This window comes from Cnephaeus nilssonii (genome assembly GCF_951640355.1).
Source record: "Cnephaeus nilssonii genome assembly, chromosome: 3".
In the NCBI taxonomy this organism is placed as follows: Eukaryota; Metazoa; Chordata; class Mammalia; order Chiroptera; family Vespertilionidae; genus Cnephaeus; species Cnephaeus nilssonii.
Genome location: NC_137074.1, coordinates 16625213 through 16645236, shown reverse-complemented (window position 1 = coordinate 16645236; position 20024 = coordinate 16625213). Strand labels below are relative to the sequence as shown.

General features: G+C 47.7%; 1 protein-coding gene across 4 annotated transcripts in view; it reads left to right on the top strand.

The window, feature by feature from the left end:
- The first annotated feature begins 930 nt into the window (after positions 1 to 930).
- Positions 931 to 20024, top strand: part of CXADR (CXADR cell adhesion molecule) — a 57629-nt gene continuing 38535 nt past the window's right edge. Inside the window, exon 1 of one of the 4 annotated variants that reach the window (XM_079766569.1) lies at positions 931 to 1150. In XM_079766569.1, coding sequence (XP_079622695.1) covers positions 1108 to 1150 — 43 coding nt within the window. In that variant the 5' untranslated portion in view covers positions 931 to 1107. The remainder of the gene's footprint in view (positions 1151 to 20024) is intronic. The other 3 variants (XM_079766568.1, XM_079766567.1, XM_079766566.1) reach the window with 3 other exon arrangements.

Below are 20024 nucleotides of genomic sequence, written 5' to 3'. Positions count from 1 at the left end.
ACCCACCGCGCAACGCTGCTCCTCTCCTGTAATTCAGTCCCGATATGGAACTGCTGGGAACACCGACGTCCCAGCAGCTATAAATAAACGTTATCTGAAAATAGCAACTGAGAGCTGGTGGCAACATGACAGAGGAGCAGGTAGGGAGGACGCCAGGAGCTAGAAGCGACAGTGCAGGGTGGACCTGGCAACTCCACATGCCCAGCTCCCGGGCCCTCCAACCCTGCGCCCCCAAGCCTTTTCACCACCCTCCCTGAGCCCCACTTCTCAAGCTCACTGGCCTTTGTTGGCCAATTTCAGGGCTCGAACCGCCTTGCAATGCTAGGCGGGGAAAGCCAATCTGGGTACTCCTCAAATCCGGAGCTGAAGTCGAGCGGCTCAGTCATTGCAGGAAACCGGCAAAAAAAAAAAGCCTTCTCGAGCCTTCCCTCTCAACCCACCCAACTCCCGGAGCCGGGAACCAATGCGGGGGCTGCCCAGTTCGCTTCCCAGAGCCTCGGGCGGGAGCTCCCGCCCCTGCAGCGGAGCGCCAGAGGTGGGGCGCGTGGCCGGAGGCGCCCCAGCCGCTCCTGCCCGAGGGGGCGGGGAAGGGGGAAGGCAGGAGCGGCGCTTTAGATCCCCGGGCGGACGGGCGGGCGGGCGGGCGAGTGTGGCGCGCGGTCGCCTCTGCAGCAAGGGCGTGACCACCGTGTAGCTGCCTGGGGACGGGGGCCGGCCCCACCCCGGTGCACAAATCCCGAGGATCCCGATGTCACCGCAGGGACGGAGGCGGGTGCCGCGCGGCTCAGGCTGCAGCGCCCCTTGACGCCCAGCGCCGCCGACCCGGGAGTTCCCCGCCGGAGCCGATCGGGTGCAGCCCGCCGCGCGCCGCACGCCGCACCCGGTTGCCATGGCAACCCCACGCGCCCGGCGGAGCTCGCCGGCGCCGCGGGACTCGGCCGCGGCCGGAAGTGACGCGTTTCACCTGCGGAGCGAGGGCGGGGTGGCGCGGAGGTGCAGAGGTGCCGCAGCTGGCAGCCAGTCGGGAGCGCGCGAGGCGCCGGGAGACCCGCAGCCCCGGCCGCAGCCCCTACCCCCGCAGTCGCCGCGCACGGCCGGGCCGCCACCATGGCGCTCCTGCGGTGCTTCCTGCTCCTGTGCGGAGTGGCGGGTGAGTGGAGGCGGTGCGGTGCCTGCGGTCCCCATTGCCCGGCCAGCCCCGGGGCGCTCGTGCCTGCGGCCACCCGGGAACAATGAGGCGTGGGGGGAGGGGGCGGGCGCGATTTGGGGGCGCTGCGGCACGGGTGGCGGTGCGAGTGGAACCGCACCGGGTGGTTTTGCCGGGCTGGGCGCGCGAGCCGAGAAGGTGGAGGGGCTCCGGAGGGAGCCGTGCGGGGGCGTGGGGTGTCTGGCGTTGGCGGAGCGGGGATCCGAGCCCCAGGATGAGGGGCACGGTGGAGGGGCTCCCGGGGCGCGCCGCCGGGTGGGTGGGCGCGGCGCGCTGGGTCTGCGCCCGGCATCGCTCCCGCTCCGTTCTTTGTGGCCGGTGCGGGCTCTGCTTGTATTTGCTCGTGCCCTTCCCTGGTTGGCGGCCGCGCCGTGTCCGCCCGGGGTTACCCGATTTCAGAAGCCCAGGGCGGCGAGGGTGCAGGTGTGGAAGCGTCCAAGCGGGCAGACGGAATTACAAGCGCCATGATTCAATGGACACCGAGCCCGAGATCGTCCAAGGTGGGGTTCCTGGAGGAAAGGGGCGCTGAATGCACGGGACCCCCGCGTCCCCGGGCTGGTCCCCCGAGGCGAGCCCAGCGCGCGCTGGGCGGTCACTCCACGGAGCGGACGGTGGGAAATCAAAAGTGGGTTCCTGCAAAAATGCAGTCCCTGCAAAAATGCAGTCTTGCTCTCCGCAGTCTCGGGGCAAAGTGCGTAGGGAAATTCATAACCTCGCGATCGACCTCATTTTGAAGATAAGATGGGGTGATGACGAGTCCAGGCAGTTCCTAAAGGATTTGCCAAGTGTGTTTTTCAGCTGTGCCTTTCTCGGGACGGAAAAGAGAAGAGGGCATTTTAAAAATGGTGTGCCATTAGGAAACATCATTATTTGGTCCTGGAAAACGCGGGTCTATTTCCTTGTCAGGGTTTTAACCAACTGATGTTGTCCAAATAAGCATTTGTCTCATTTTGTAAACAAATGATTCATTTAAAAAAAAGAAATCATGGGTGGGACCTTAGGAGACACACGTTGTGTAGCCCCCGGAAGGGTAATTTTTGTAAGTGCTCGAAAGCAGGATCAGGTGGCCTTTTCTGTTGGGATGGCTCTCTACTTCCTGTTGAAATGTTAATTCCATTGTTGGATGCCACAGCTGTGAGCATTACTCATGGGATCCACCTTCTATTAACAAGTCTAATCTTCGTTGTGAGTCTAGAGCACTACCTCCACCTTTTTGATACATATCATTTAGCCTTGGCTGCAATTTCCAAAGTAGAGCTTTCTGGAAAAGATGAAGGGTCAGTAACCAGTTTACATGGTCCATTCGCATTTTTGTTCTGTCAAGGACTGAACTGAAGTTGAAGCTGAGCACACGGTGTTTGTGTTCTCTGTGGGGGAAAAGATATTTTAGGCTGCATCTAAACCAGAAAAGTAGAAGAACAAACCATGCGGGAGAATTATCTTTTCAGGGGTATTTGGATAATTGGATTTTTCTGGATGCCTCACTTCGGTAGGCACAATCACAAACAAGGGTATTTTGACACACAGGCCATTCTGCTCATCAAGTGTACAGTAGGGTACAGCGAACATCTAGCTAAACTGGACAGCTTTTTTTTTTTTTTTAATCCTCACCGGAGGATATTTTCCCATTGATTTTTTTTTAGAGAGAGTGGAAGAGAGAGGGAAAGACAGAGAGAAACATCGATATGAGAGAAACACATCGATTGGTTGCCCTGCAACCACAGTATGTGCCCTTGACTGGAATTGAACTCAGGACCCTTCAGTCTTGGGGCGGAGGCTCTTATCCACTGAACCAAACCAACTAGGGCCAGAGAACTATTTTTAATTTTAATTTTCCAGCCTAGGAGACAACTCAAAAACTATGTAATTGATGTATGGTTTTGAGTATTTCTTCAGCTACTTCTTGCCACTTCAGAAATTTATGAAGAACTCCAGTTGAGTGGTAGCATAATCCTGCAGTTGGCAAAACAAGGTGGGGACTTAATATGTTTTAAAAATTGCAGTGCTGTGAGGGGTAGAGCTTCCCCTGGAGCTAGCTGTCTCTGTATGGGTTGTAAGGAGTTTGGTGCCATACTCTGGTTGCTGATAGAACTCCTTTGGATGCATTTTAATTGCCAAACTAGCAACAAGTCATCCCACAGCACTGGTAGTGGCAGTAGTAGTAGAGCAGTAGCAATGGTAGTAAAATTAAAGCCTCGATTGAACAGTTACTAAATACCAGGCATTCTTCTAGGCCCTAGAATCTAGGGCTTCACATATACTCTATCTAGCAACCTTAGAGGGGATATATTATGATGATTCCTGTTGTACAGGTGTGGAAACTGAGGCACAGGGTGGTTCTGTAACTTGCCAAGATCACAAATTTCCTTCTTCATTCTTGCTCTTATAACCATGCCATTCTGCCTCTAAAAGCAGCTACTTTGCTCTTTTAAAAATTTTTTGTTGATTGATTTGAGAGAGGGAGAGAAACGTGGATTTGTTGTTCCACCTAGTTATGCATTCATTGGTTGATTCTTGTATGTGCCCTGGCTGGAAATCGAATCCAAAACCCTGTATTGGTACAACGCTCTAACTAACTGCGCTTCCGGCCAGGGCATACTTTCTTCTTTGATTACTCTAATCCACATCCTAAATTCCTATTAACTGGTTACTAGTCATTTATTAAGAACCTACTATTGTCTTGGCTGTGTGCCAAGTATGGAGGTTTTTATCATTAGCCCTTTGAGTCCTTTATCTTTGTTGAAAACCCGAGGATCCAGGGCTCGGACTGTGTTGCAGACTAATGTGGCTCAGGTCCCTGCAGAGCAGCAGCACCTGGGCACCTTGTTAAAGCTCGGGTGCTGCTGTGTCCCACGCTGTCAGCGTGAGCGGAACTGAAAGTGCACCGGTCGGTGATTCTGGTCTCCCAATCCCTCGTTAGCCGCTGGATGGAGCAGGCCTCTGCCCTCCTGTGTGCCTCACTCACTTTATGTGTCAGGAATGGGGGTCCGACTATCTCAGAGTTGTTGAGGAGCAAAGTGAAACATTTCTTTTTAGTTTTCCTGGCGTCTTTTAATAAAGAGGATTATTAGATGTGAACTTTATCCCTCCACGGACCTCTCAACATTTACATTCCTGCCATTATCCCAACCCCCAGAGCAGAAGTTGCCTCTTCTTCAAGGGGAGCCACCCTACCTTGGCTCCTGAACCTATGTGCGATGGGATCTCCACCAGTGACTCCATTTATCTCCCTGCGCCAGGTCAGAGGGCAGGGGCATTCCCTGTGTTGTTTGTTGTTACAGTCCCAGGGTTAGCCTGTGGCTCGTGGCAGATAGCCAGTGTTCAGCAAATGTTGCGTGACTAAGTTTTTAACCTCTTTTTGCCACGAGGCTCATGTATATGATGTAGCTCTCGTCAGTTGCATTTCTCTTTATCTCCCTTCTCATGCAGTGGTCCTTGTAGTGATCATTTCACTAGCCCTGACCCATTCAGTTGTTCGGCTAAAGAAGTTAAGCATCTGCTTTCTCTCTGTCCTCATTGTTCTTTTCCACTTCCCCACCTCACCTCCAACCCCACCCCAGCTTCAATTGCCAAAGGTAACAATAACGGGGTGCCAGGTCCATTTATTTTGGGGGGAGCTCCTAGACACCTATTGTGGTCCTTTCCCACCCTGCTAACCTGATTTACTTACACTGCCTTCTACAATAGGTCCCTTCAATGTCAGCCTTCCCATGATTTGGCTCATAGTCGTCTTCTCAGTCTCCATCTTAAACCTGGGTGACCTTACCTATTCATTACTGTAACCTCTGAAATAGTTTGCTACTGACTTAAAAGGATTGCCAGCTCAGCTCACCTCTCCTTTGAACTCTGGGCCTCTATTTCCAACTGCCTAACATTCAACTTCCACCTGAATGCACTTCAGAACCCGAGGCTCATCTGTTAACTGATTAAATGACCCAATCAATGACTTGTTTCTGGCCCACTGTGTACCGTCTTGCGCTAGGGGCTCTTACATTAGTGTAGGCCTGCAAGGTGTAGAAGGTTTGATAGGACCTTCCCAGCAGATGATATAGCTTTTGAAAGACATAGATCTGAAATGGTACGATGTGTCTTGGGAGTTGAGAAATTCAGTTCATGTAAAGCAGTGGTCGGCAAACCGCGGCTCGCGAGCCACATGCGGCTCTTTGGCCCCTTGAGTGTGGCTCTTCCACAAAATACCACGGGCGGGCGCGCACGTACAGTGCGATTGAAACTTCCTGGCCCGTGCGCAGAAGGCGGTTTTCGGCCTGGGCGAGTCTATTTTGAAGAAGTGGTTCTAACACCGAGCCACACTCAAGGGACCAAAGAGCGGCATGTGGCTCGCGAGCCGCGGTTTGCCGACCACTGATATAAAGCATCTAGCCAGCACTTCTCAAACTTTTGATGTGCACTTGAGTCATTCTTATAAGAGATTCTGCATTTTAACAAGGTCCCATGATGTCACTGCTGACCACACTTAGGGTGGACAAAGATCTAAAGGCTTTTCCAAGAGCTTATTAGGAGATGAGAAATGCTAGACATCTGTCAAGATAAAGTGCACCCCTCCCCCCGGACCTCCCGCAGCGGCACCAAGAAGCCGGTGGAGGCATTATGAGGTTAGACACTGACATCATTCCCTTGAATGATGCAGAACTCTGCAGCAGCTCCAGGGCAGGCAGACCTGATAGAGCCAACGCAGGACTCCATCTGGGATGGCCCTGACGTAAGCAATCTCTGTTGAAACACAGCAGAGTGCACAGCCGGGCTTCCTCTTTGATCTGGAAAGTTGTTTTGAGGAATTGCAGTGGAACTGGTTGAATGAGTGGCAGGAAGAGGTTGGAGAGAAGCAGTAAGATTTTTGGCTTGAGGGAATGGTGAAGTCAATAGCCCATAAAGAAAAGAGGAACAAGTTTTAGGGAAGTGACAGTGAGCTTAAGTTTGAACAGGTTGTATTTGAGGTGCCTGAGGGGATGAAGGGGGAAAATATCCAGTAAGGAGATGTAAACCAAGGTCTGGATCTTAGGAGAGAGGCGAGGATTAGTGAGAGAGGCAGGAATCACCGCTGATAGGTGGCACCAGTGTGAGGTTAATCAGGAAAGGCAGGAAGGACTGACTAGAGGAGAAGGTGAAATGGGACACTGGGGAACACCAACAGCCAGCAAGTAGACACAAGGTGAACGACGAGGAGTGACGGGGAATGTAGGAGAACTAGAGGGTGCGGGGGTCTCAGACACTGAAACGGAAATAAGGCCAGTGGGTCTTACCATTAGGAGGTTATTAAGAACACTCCAGGAAATTAATCGGTTCCACAGGGAGGACAGTGTCTGTAAGGGGTGAGAGTAAAGCCAGATTGTAGTCGATGTACTAGTAGGAGTGGCCTCAGGCGAGTGGAATGAGAAATCTCTGTGCACTTGCAGTTGTGTTGACAGTACGGCCGTGACTCATGGCCGTAGTTTCACGAGTCAGTAGCAGACCCAGGGGAGAAGGGAGAAGCCAGCCCATAAGGACTCCTTTAACTTCCAGTTTCCTCCTTGTACCTTCAGTGTTGGGGTTTCTCAGTTTATGGCTTCAGCTACCATGTGAGTCTCCGCAGCCTCCAGCCTGTTTCTAGTCTGTTCCCAAGCTCTGCCCATCATTTCGATCCACCCACTGTTGACTCCCCGGAGGCACCTCCGGTTGAACCTGTCTACATACCACGGTGGCCTCTCACATTCCATGGCATTTTCAGCCACCAAGATGGCCAGGCAGAAATCTGGGTGTCTTCCTTGACTCTTCCTCTGCTTCACTTGCTTACAGTCAGTTTCCAAGTCACGTGCATCTCTCCAGCCACTGTTCCCGGTTATCTCAGTATCTCTCAAGATGGCTGTTGAAATAGCTTCGTCATTGGCGTGCTCCTACGTGAGCTTACCCTGTGCTCCGGGCACTTCCCGCTGCCAGGCATGTGTACACCTACCAGGTGTGCCTTTATCGCGATGGTTTTCCTTCACCAGGCTGTACATTTTATGAGGTCAGGGATTGTCTGTTTATTCTCCCTGGCATTCCCAGTACGTGGCACAGTGCATGTGAATTGAATAAACCGGGAAAGGTGTACTAGACAGGAGTTCATGTTTGTTGACTTGAGAAAAACACCTAGAGGGGAGGGAGCATTTGAAGATCAAGAATAGGTACGTCGTGGAGGAGGTGAGCAGGGCTGGGCCCAGTGTCCTGCCCAGGCCAGCGTGGTGCGCCAGCTTTGCCACGAGCCACACCTAAGTAAAGTTGAGAATAGAGACTGCGGATTCTTTTTTTAATCCTCACCTGAGGATATGTTCTCTTTGATTTGAGAGAGAGAGAGAAACGTTGATGTTGCCTCCCATACATGCCCCAACTGGGGACTGAACCAGCAGCCAGGTAGGGATGTGCCCTGACTGGGAATCGAACTCCACAACCTTTTGGTGTACGGGACACTCCAACCAGCTGAGCCACCCAACCAGGGTGAAACTGCGAATTTTTTATTTGGTTTGATTGGTAGCCAGCAAGTAATGTATGTGAGCTTTAAAGTAGTTACTAATGCCCGGCCAATCTGGCTCAGTGGTTGAGCGTTGACCTATGAACCAGGAGGTCATGGTTCATCAATTCCTGCCTGTGTTGTGGGCTCAATCCCCAGTGTGGGGTGTGCTGGAGGCAACTGATCAATGATTTCTCTCATTGATGTTTCTCTCTCTCCCTTTCCCTTTTCTCTCTGAAATCAATAAATATATATTTTTAAAAACATCTTATGTTTAAAAATAAGTTATTAAAGTAATCCAGAAAATAATTAGAATTTACCTAACTAAAATGAGCTTATGCCTTTATTTTCCTGTCTTTCACCTATCTGGTATAGTTTAAGAAAACAAATCTAAATATTCTAGAATAATCGTTCGATTGGTCTTAGAATTACATGGATTTCTGTTAATGAGTGTGGTGCTAAGTGGAAGTAAAAAGCAGTAAAGTTTTCCAGGACTGGCTCCCTCCCTCATTGTCTACGTGGTCTCTTCCGTGGTCCTGAAAGTACAGTGGAGGAATGTGAGGGGATGGAGAAGGCCACCTGGGCATGGCGAAGCGATCTACGCAGGAAGCCAGCAGAATTCAGGATTGACTTTGCTGTTCTCTTGGGGCTCTGTTAGTGGCATTTCTTTGTAATTTATACCATTTGTTGAATCCATCCCTATCTCCAAGTAAAAGAAAGTGGGAAGGAAGTTGAAAATGTTTCCACATTCAGTGGCAAACTTGTAACTTAAAGAGACATTTTATCTCTCTTATGCTTTCCCATCTCATTGACTTTCTTGACTCACCCCTGGCTTCTAATAAAGAGTTAGCCAGCTAGAGTTTAAGCCTTAAAGGCCTTAACTTGACTCAGCATTATTCGCAATTTATTTTCACTGTTAGGAAGCTCTTAGAACAAAAGACTGAGGGAAGGAGATAATAACAGTCTATTTTTAGGGTAAGTGTGAGATCAATGGCCTGGTTTAGTTTGCCCTTTGATAGTTGCTGAGAAAAAGGATTAAAGGTCAAATTAACCAGTGTGTTTACATACTGAGACAGTGCAAATTTCTTTGGAAACTGTTAAATCACTTCCATTCTTTCGAAGTTTTTTCCCCCATTGATTTTGAGAGAGAGTGGAAGGGAGGGGGAGAGACAGACAGAAGCATCAATGTGAGAGAGACACATTGATTGGTTGCCTTCTGCTCGTGCCCCAGCCAGGGCCAGGATCGACCGTACAACCAAGGTATGTGCCCTTGACCGGAATCAAACCCGGGACCCTTCAGTCTGAGGGCTAGTACTCTGTCCACTGAGCTAAAACGGCTAGAGCCTTTTGAAGATATTTGTTTCCATTTATTTTTAAAATATTTTTATTGACTTCAGAGCGGAAGGGAGAGGGGGAGGGAGAGGGAGAGAAAAACATCAATGATGAGAGACAATCATTGATTGGCTACCTCCTGCACACCTCCCACTGGGGGTCTAGCCCCGCATGTGCCTGGACTGGGAATGGGACCTTCTAGTTCATAGGTGGATACTCAACCACTGAACCACACCAGCCAGGCCCCATTTACTTCTAAGAGATAAAAATGTGTATAGATTTTGAGTAGAAACAACATAACTAATGGTGGTTACTTTTCACCTTCCAATAGGGTAGATGAGAGATTTGTAACCGTGTGCTGCAAGAATCTTGAAAACATGCAGTATACCTGACTCTAGTCAGGGCCACACACAGTGTCTTTTCCCTTAGATTGTCAATTAAAAAAACAAAAACAAAAAACGGCAACAGACAACACAACACTATGAATGAATGAATCAAAATTATACCTTTTCTTTTTTGTCAGATTGGCAAAAAAATATATATTTTTGGGTGTGCTGCAGAATTTTAGCAATTAGTGTGTGTGCCATGAGATGAGAAAGGTTGAAAATCACTGGGGTCGATGTATGTTTGTGAGTTTTAGAGGTTCCTCCAGAGGAAGGGTGCGTTGGCTGCACAGGTGAACTGCTCTCAAGGAACATTCAGATACACTGAACCCAACGTGCTGAGCCGTGTCTTTGTTAAGTTGTTACAGTGACTCTACCTGACCCCCCTCAGTCTCCGATTCCCCAGTGAAGAGAGCTTTGAACTCCTGAATACCAGAGGATTCCCCTGGGTGTTTTCTCCAATAGACCAGACAAAAACTCTCTAGTGCTTTGTTTTGGGGCACTTCTACAGTAAGAATTGAGAAGCCTTTTTAACCTACTTGGTTGTACAATGTGAAACCTGATTCGTACGGTAACTCTGGGCTAGAAAAGTGACTCTACTTTAGTTTTTAAGACAATGTCACACGTATGTCCTTTGAATCCACTCTCCTGACAACCTTGTGGTAGGAAGAACACTTCATACTACTTTTTTTAATTAAAAAACTAGAGGCCCGGTGCACGAAATTCATGCATGGGGTGGGGGGTTTGTCCCTCAGCTCAGCCTGCACCCTCTCCAATCTGGGACTCCTCGAGAGATGTCTGACTGCCCGTTTAGGCCCGATCCCAGTCGGACATCCCTCTCACAATCCAGGACTGCTGGCTCCCAACTGCTTGCCTGCCTGCCTTCCTGATTTCCCTAACCACTTCTGCCTGCCAGCCTGATCACCCCCTAACCCAGTGATGGCGAACCTATGATACGCGTGTCAGCACTGACACGCGTAGCCATTTCTGATGACACGCGGTCGCTGAGGCGGCCGCATGCCGAGGATGAAACATTTGCTGCTCCTGAGGATGAAACATTTGTGAAATAATGTTTTTTCCTCAAAGTGACACACTACCCGAGTTATGCTCAGTTTTTTGGCAAAGTTTGACACACCAAGCTCAAAAGGTTGCCCATCACTGCCCTAACCACTCCCCTGCCAGCCTGATTGCCCCTAACTGCCCTCCCCTGCCAGCCTGGTCACCCCTAACTGCCCTCCCCTGCAGGCCTGGTCCCCCCCCCCCCCCCCCCCGAGCTGCCCTCCCCTGCCGACCCAGTTACCCCTAACTGCCCTCCCCTGCCAGCCTCATCGCCCCCAACTGCCCTCCCCTACAGGCCTGGTCACCCTGAACTGCCTAACGCCCTCCCCTGCCAGGCTCATCGCCCCTAACTGCTCTCCCCTGCTCGTCTGGTCCCCCGCCCCAACTACCCTCCCCTGCAGGCCTGGTGCCCCCCCCCCCCCAACTGCCCTTCCTTGCAGGCCTGGTCCCCCCTAACTGCTCTCCCCTGCAGGCCTGGGTCCCTCCCAACTGCCCCTCCCTTGCAGGCCTGGTCCTTCCCAACTGCCCTCCCCTGCTGGCCATCTTGTGGCGGCCATCTTGTGTCCACATGGGGACAGCCATCTTGTGTGTTGGAGTGATGGTCAATTTGCATATTACTCTTTTTTATTAGATAGGTGTTTTTTTCTGGTCTTCCTTAAGCACATCCGCAGATGTTATATGAGCAGTGGGATTCAGATGGAATTGGAGCTCTCGGGCTCCTCCTCAGCCCCAACAGGTTATACCTGGTAGGAATATTGAGGCCAGAGTTGTGAAACATTCTATTTGTTTAACCCAAATAAGCTAGTTAGAGAAAAAGACAGGTATCACATGATCTCCCTCATATGTGGAATCTAATAAACAAAATAAACTGATGAACAGAATAGATCTAGAGACACAGAAGCATGGAACAGGCTGTAGAATCTCAGAAGGTGGGGGTGGGTGGGAAGAGATCAACCATTGGTTATATGTATAACCAATGGATACAGACAATTGTGTGGAGAAGGCTTGGGGCAAGGGTGGACTAGAATGAGGAAATGGGGGGGGGGTGCACATATGTAATAACTTTCAACAATAAAAATGGATGGAAGGAAGGAGAATATATTTTGTTTAACCCAAAATACAAAAAATATTTTCATATGTGATCTAATTAAACATTAATGAGGTAAATTCTTTTTAGAGATCTGGTCAATATTTGGCCTTCATCTCAAGTGCTCAGTAGCCATATGTGGCTAGCACCTACTCTATTTATTGGTCAGCATGGGTCTAGAACTTGGAGCTTTAGCTCCAGTTACATTCCACCATATCTAGTCTCAGAACATCTACTAACTAAAAAAAGCATGGATGTGGCGTGCCATCAAAATAGCTTTGTCAGATGGAACATGCCTTTGGAATTGCTTTCGTGAGATTTTAACTAGAAAATAATTATTTGTATTACAGGGTATTCCTGTTGGCAACTAGTTAAATAAAATCCCTTGTTTTTTACTTAGTTTCTTATAACATTAGAGCATTTGTTACTTACACACAAAATTATATCAGCTGTCCATTTTCAGTAGTTACATGCATTTATATTTTTGGTATAAGGCATAAAGAAACAAATATATTCACAAAAGTCACATTTTTAGCTTGCCTATGGGGGAATAAATGCATTTATGGAGAGAATAAGAATAGAATGGTCCCTGGTGATGTTGCTAGGGAAATTGGAATTCATTTTGGGATATTAGAAAAGAATTAATGCCAAGATTGAGGCAATCAAGTTAGACATGCTTATAACAGGGGTGATTTTCTTATTGTAATTAACCCTTTCTTTATTAACTTTGGGATTTTCCAGAGATAACATTATTTACTCATTTTGGTATTATGTCTATTTCTTTGCTTTTTTTTTTATTTTCTGTGATCTCATCTTTATAAGACACTTCACCCGAGTTTTTCTTTTTTTGCACCAAGTACTCAGTTATTCCTGTCTCATGCTAATTAAAGGAAGAGAGCCTGAGGTTTTTATGAGCAAGGAAGCAAAGGCAGATTGCTTAAAATGGAGCGATACAGATTATTCTATGAAGGTGGTGAAAATATTCACCATGGCAACGGATCTGCTTTACCCGTAATGCAAAATACCCTATTTGCATTTGTTTTGTCAGAGAATTCTGAAACTAGTATCTCTGTATTAGAGAACACGGGGAAGGTAATATGCTACACAGTTGAGAAAGGGCTGAGGCTTAATTTTGATCAGAATTAAAATCTGAATGCTAAAAAAAGAAAAGAAAAAATAACAAAAAAATTTTTAATGGTTTCCTGAGATGAGTGTGTGTGGGTGAAGGGAATGGGAAGGGGTGGGTCCCAATCCAGGACAACAAATACTTAAAATCTGTCTGCATGTCTACATTCTGAACTCCCCTTGTCTGGTTTTCAATTATAATTTTCTAGAGGCCCGGTGCATGAATTCGTGCATGGGTGGGGCTCCGGGGTGGCCTGTGAAGATCGGTGCCGCAGCTCACACCCCCAACCTCCCAGCCCCACCTGGCACTGCCCCCTCACCTGCTCCACCACCCCGCCTGCGGGGCGATCGATTGGGGCGATCTGGGAGCTGGGTGGTGGCTCCGCCCCCTGCTGCCGCTGCTGGTCTCAGGGCAATTGGGCCCATGCTCGCACCTACCTTGGCCTGGCATCGCCCCCTCACCTGTTCCACCATCCCACTGGTCCCGCTCTCATCGGGGCCCATCGCCTCCACTGCCACCTGCTGCCAGCGCCTGCCATGTTCCGTGCCACCCCCTGGTGGTCAGCACACATCATAACAAGCAGTCGAACTCCTGGTTGAACAACTGCCCGAGGGGACAATTTACATATTAGGCTTTTATTATATAGGATAGGATATTTTCCCTGGTCCTGATTTATACATTATATGTTAAATATTTCTTATAGAACACCTCAATCTCTGTGGGTGAAGTTTGCAGCTAAATAAATAATGTGTACCTATGGGCGAGGAGTTGAAGTAAGTGCTTTGAGAGATATGAGGAAGACACCGTTGTGATACTCTTAGCAGGCTTGTACCTGGAGGAAGGAGACAGCAGAGCGGGCTGGCGGTCAGATGGTTGCTGGTGAAAATGGGTCCTTGCGTGTCACAAGAAATTAATGTCCAAGGGCACATGCCTGGGAGAAGTTTAAACATAGCGGTAAGGTTTACTGGGGTGAAGGGAAATAATACACCCTCAGGGATGGAGAGGGCAGACAGGCTCTTGCAGCACAGCCCTGAGAATCCCAAGAATCATCCGTGTATTTTCTTGGTTTTCCGAATGAGTGAGCTCTCTTTCAACTTATCCAGTCTACTTCCTGGGGTTTTCCCAGGCTTGTGCTGGGCCCTCCCCTTAACCAGTCCCTTTCGTAGACCTTCAGGGTGCCATGCCCTCATCCAATCCGATCCTTTTCGAAGGCCAGGCTTCACCCCTGTTTGTTGCCATTTTGGCTGCTACTTTTGTTACCTACTGCACAGGCCTCAAGGTAGAAGGACCTTCCCCTGTGCTCTTGGCCTCTACTGCACATGTGCCCAGCAAAGGAATTTCCCCCCTCCCTCACCAACAGTCCAGGTTCCAGGCCAGCTGTTCTCCGGGGAGATTTTTTTTCTGTCCCCCTTCTCAGACTAGGTCCCGAAGGTGGAGGATGGGGTGGTCTCCTGGGGAGCCTGTGAGTGCTGCAACTTCCTAGTGAAGTAGGCTTCATGTAGACAGTTCAGCTCCCTAGTTCATTAGGCTTAATGTCTGATTCCCTTTGCTCCCTTCCTTTATTATAACTAGCTAACCGCGCCAACAAGATCAGATGTGCTATGCAGTGTAAAGATGTGTGGCGTTCTGATCATTCTCTCCTCCAGACCATTTCCCCCTCCCCCTTGTGTACCAGCCCTTCAGCCTTGAGTCTCCTGCTCATTATATCAGACTTCTGGTTGCTTCTCCACATTGACCAAGAAATGTCTTGCCACTGTGGGGGAGCAGGAAACTTTCCTCTGTCCTCAAAGGTTTTTTTCGGCTGGTCTAACAATTACATCAAGAGAAAACCAAATTTCATACATATGTGTGCATGAGAACCCCACATACGCGAGAGTCTCAGGGACAGAGAGTTAAAATGATGTATAGATGGCAGTCTGAGCTAAGGATGACATAAGGTGCCTTGTGGCTTCAGACGGTCATTGCAGGATGACAAGAAGAGCAGATACTCCGTAATGAGTAGTTTGCTGTCCCATAGCTTAGTATGGGCAAGGCCCTTAATTCAGATTCTTCTATTCCTCTTGAGTCCAAAAGGTCTTGGTTTCCTTAGCTCAAGATAATTTGCATACTACAGAGGCACATCTTGGGGTGACTTGTTTTGAACCCCTATACCTCATACTCCCGTCCCCTCCCCCAACTCCATCACAGCATTATATTAGCATTTTCAGATTTACACTTTTTTACAATTCATTTTTCTAACACCCTTACACTACAGTTCCGTGACCTTTAAAATACAGCGATTTTCTACCCATTTCGCTTAGGCAACTCTCTCCTTATACTTCATCTTCCTCTGAAATCTTGAACTCTGTTGTCAAGCTAGCTTGAGCTTTTGCCACTTTTTGCTTCAGTGAGATCTCTGGGCCCTTACCCCTTTCCACCAGCTCTGGTCTCTGGTTACTTTAAAACCAGAATTTCTTCACCAATCCCAGGGTCCCGTGGCCAAACTGGAGAGAAAGAGCTAAGGCACAGCTGTGTACCCTGGGGAGACTGGTTTCATTGTAATTTGAAGTACAAATTTCATTGTATGAAGCACCAGAACAGTATGTTTTTAACAAATAAAAATAACTTAACTCTTTCAGCTCTTTTAAAACTTATTTTTGATAAACCTTTTAGTTGAAGTATGACATTCATACATAAGAAAGTAGGCAGTCTAGAGCATTCTTTATACGCGTACAGGTGACAGCATTATCCCAGACTGACACATCTATGTAGTTATCACCCAGATCGAGAAATAGAAATACCCCGCTTTCAGAAGTCCCCTCATACTCCCTCAGGTTACTTCCTTCACTCCTCAACAGCACAGATTAGTGCAGGTGCCTTATAGAAGTGGAATCGTACAGTGTATTTTTTTGTGCGACATTCACTTACTATCATGCTTGCAAGATTATTCACATTGTGTAGCTCTGGGTTATTCATTTTCATTGCTATGTAGGGTTCTATTGTTTGATCATACCACAATTGATTTACACATTCTCCTGTTGATTGACATTTCCCCCCTCAGTTTTTTGCTATTGTGAAAATGCTGCTATGACATTCTCAGGCATGGGTTTTAGTGCACATATTTCTCTACCTATGAATTGAGTTTCTGGGGTCCCGTAGGTTATATGTTTAGCTGTGGTTGATACTGCCAGTTTCCCAAAGTTAATCATTCCAGATGACACTTCCACCAGTAGGCTATGACAGTTCCAGTTGCTCCACATCCTCAAAAATATTAATATTTTATGTCCATCCCTCTGTTCTAATTTATTTATTTTATTATCTAATTTAATTTGTTGATTTTTGAGAGAGGAAGGGTGGGAGGGAGGAGAAAGAGAGAGAGAAAAACATCTGGTTTTCTTGTTCCACTTATGCATTCATTGGTTGCTTCTTGTATGTGCCCTCACCAGAGCTCAAACCCACAACCTTTGTGTACTAGGATGACACTCTAACCCAGGGGTTGGCAAACTGCGGCTCGCGAGCCACATGCGGCTCTTTGGCCCCTTGAGTGTGGCTCTTCCACAAAATACCATGGCCTGGGCAAGTCTATTTTGAAGAACTGGTGTTAGAAGAAGTTTAAGTTTAAAAAATTTGGCTCTCAAAAGAAATTTCAATCGTTGTACTGTTGACGTTTGGCTCTGTTGACTAATGAGTTTGCCGACCACTGCTCTAACCAAATGAGCTACCCGGCCAGGACCCCGCCATTCTAATTTAAAGGTGTCTAACCTCCCATTTTCTAAGTATCTTCCTTTTCTGGGATCTTGATCCTTAAGTCTCTGTTCTACTATATGTGTTCTGCTGTCATTTTATTGCTCTCTCCTTTTGACTTATAAACATGCTCTACATTTCTCATTTCAAAACAAACTTTCTTTGATCGTCACACTTCACTGTATTCGCCCGTCCTTGAGAGCTTCGAAAGTTCCGCCGACCACTTCTGTTTTCACGCATAAACCTCAGCCTCTGTAGTCAGATATATCCCTTTGCAACACCCCACAAAGGCTTCAGTAAAGCAGCTCAGGCCTAGGTCACCAATGATGTTCTGATTGCCAAACCTAGTCGATACATTTCAGTGTCATTTATTCCCTAACTGATTCAGAGTTCTTCCTCTATGGACTAAGTGTGAGGGATAAAAAATTGTAAGTTACCTTCCCAATACTACAGGAGTTTATTTCCTAGTAGAAGTGACAGGGTTATAAGATGTCAGTGAACTGTCATTCTAGACACTGTTTATTGAAAAGATCATACCAGGTCATGCTGAAACTGTCCTAATGCTTTACATGCATTATTTTATTTAACCCCTACAATGAAGTAGGCATTATTACTATTAATTCCCATTTTATTTTTTAAAAATACATTTTCATTGATTTCAGGGAAAGGGAGAGACAGACAGAAACATCAGTGATGAGAGAGAATCATTGATCGGCTGCCTCCTGCAAATCCCCTACTGGGGATCAAGCCTACAACACGGGCATGTGCACTGACTGGGAATCAAACCATGACCTCCTGGTTCATAGGTCGATGCTCAACCATTGAGCCACACTGGCCAGGCATTAATTCCCATTCTAAAGAAAACATTAAGACTTAAAAAAGAGTAGAAACTTGCATGCAGTCAAGCAGTTAGAAATCTCCGTTTGAATTTGAACCCAGATCTGACTTTTTAAAAATATGTTTTTATTGATTTCTAGAGAGAGAGAAATGGAGAGGGATAGAGAGATAGAAACATCGATGAGAGAGATACATTGATTGGCTGCCTCCTGCACACCCCTACCGGGGATCGAGCCTGCAGCTGGGCATGTACCCTGACTGGGAATGGAACCAGGGACCTTTGGTCATGGGTCGATGCTGGACCACTGAGCCACACCAGCTGGGCCAGATCTGACTTTAGAGCCCACACTATTAATGGGCAGGACTGCTTCCCTAATTCAGTATGCTACTGGTTCAGAAATGTCAGCACTGGTGCGGTGAACTCGGCACTGCTGCCCCGGCCTTTTTGAGTTGTGGTTGGGGGAGGAGGTGGTGGATGTCAGGGGAAGGCTTCTTGTTGGTTGATTGATGGATGGTCTAAAATCACGACGTATTTAGACCTGCAACTGATAATTGAGTTCAACACCCTTAATTTATGTCTGAGCCCCAGAGAAGCAACATGTCCAAAATGATCAAGCTTTGACAATGGATTCTTAGTCTAGTATTTATTTCTCTATTTAAAACAAGGTTCACCCAAACTCCTGAGCTACGTACTACCTAAAATGCTCTCTCTTTAGAAATGTGTAAAGGAGAAGAATAGTATAAACCCAGGCCCTCACCTACCATGGTGATTGGAATGGGTCTGATAACACCCCGTGTTTATAGTGATTTTAGAAATGAATCCTCTGTGTCCGGGGGTGTTCACTGGTGGGCTGCTGCTTACCCAGTGACTGCGGTTTGGGAGCCAGGCTGCCTGCGTTTGCATCACAGCGGGGATAGCAGTAGCACCTCCCTCAGAGCTGGTATGAGAATTGGAGGAGTTAATATGTTTGAAGTATTTTGAAAAGTGCCTGGCCTCAGTCACTCTTGGTTACTATTGTCAAGATGATGATTTCCATTTCCGTTTAGATATTTCCTGGGTGCCTGCTTTTCCATTTCTCCTTGTGGGTGGAGAGCTGGGAATTTATATTTTTTAAAAAAAACTGCATAGAAAAGCAAATAAGTATACTTAGTAATGTTAACGTAAAAAACCATTGAGGCCTGTAAAGAATTTTTGTGAGTTTATTTGAGCCAAACTGTCGGCATATGCCAGGAAGCAGAACCTCAACGAATTGAGATAATGCTCCGGAGAATGGCAGGTTATATATCTGTATTTATACATTGCAATCAAAGAAAAAGGACATAGGTGAGTTACATGAAATCCACTGGTGATAGATTAAGGAGGTGGGATAAAGCAAAGCGGGGGTGGGGGTGGGAGCCCATGGGATTGGATAAAAAGTAAAATGATGGACATACTTAGGTGGGTACAGGAACAATTAACATGATAATGAAGGAATTTGTGGTATCTGTCCTGGCGCCCAGCACATTAGGTTGTGCCCCAAGGGGTCCAGAAAAAGGGAAGTTACAAGTTACCCAGACATTTCAAAGGATATGTTATCATAGATGCAAAAAGACAGATAGGCTCGGGTAAGGTAAAGGTTGACCTTGTCAGTGAAGATACCGGCCTAGGATGTCACCACCCACTGTAACTGCGTTTAGTTAAAGTTTAATTTCAGACCATCCTTTGTGGTTACTTTAGGTCTCTGAGTTTGCAAGACTGCCATGCAGGCCTCCCCTGAGCTTGTCAGGTTAGCATGTGGCCCCTTTCATCCACAATGTCATTTCTCGTTTTCAACACATCTGACTATTCTTAGTTCTATATACATATTAACATACTGTGCTGAGTAGCACACATGAGAGTTAAACAACCAAAACTCCTACTGGATAGCAAAGAGCGTAATTTCTAGCTTCCTTAAGTGTTTTCTTTAATCCCCAAGCAGTGTTAAAAGCCTAGCTGGAGTAGGGAACTAGAACTAACTTACGTAAAGCGTTTTTCTTTTTGCTTTCTAGAAACACTGTTTAGATGACTTTTTAAATATCGCTAATTCCAAGGCTGCTTCCTGGCGAGAAGGAAGGGGGAAACTAGCACAGGTAGGAATTAACGTCTGGTAAAGAGGGAAGGGAATTGATCCAGGTCACATGGTGGCTGTGCTGGCGGAGGCCAGAGCGGCACCAGGTGCTAGACTGGCATGGCACACGGTGTTAGACCAGGGAGGTCAGACCAGACCTGGGTTCCCGCAGCCTCGGTACTTGAGTTCTGGCTAAGAAAGAATTCAGAGCCAAGACCCAAACTATAAGAGACATCCTGTCTAATAAAAGAGTAATATGCAAATTGACCATCACTCCAGCATACAAGATGGCTGTCCCCGTGTGGACACAAGATGGCCACCACAAGATGGCCAGCAGGGGAGGGCAGTTGGGAGGGAAGTTGTGGGCGATCAGGCCAGCAGGGGAGGGCAGTTGGGCGGGGGGGACCAGGCCTGCAGGGGAGGGCAGTTGGGGGGGACCAGGCCTGCAGGGGAGCAGTTAGGCATCAATCAGGCTGGCAGGGGAGTGGTTAGGGGGTGATCAGGCTGGCAGGCAGAAGCGGTTAGGGACAACCAGGAAGGCAGGCAAGATATCCTGATTGTGAGAGGGATCCCAGATTGGACAGGGTGCAGGCTGGGCTGTGGGATACCCCCACCCCATGCACGAATTTCATGCACCGGGCCTCTAGTTTTATTTAGAAAATCACAGAGATCAAAAAAGTGAGTGGTAGGAGAAATGGG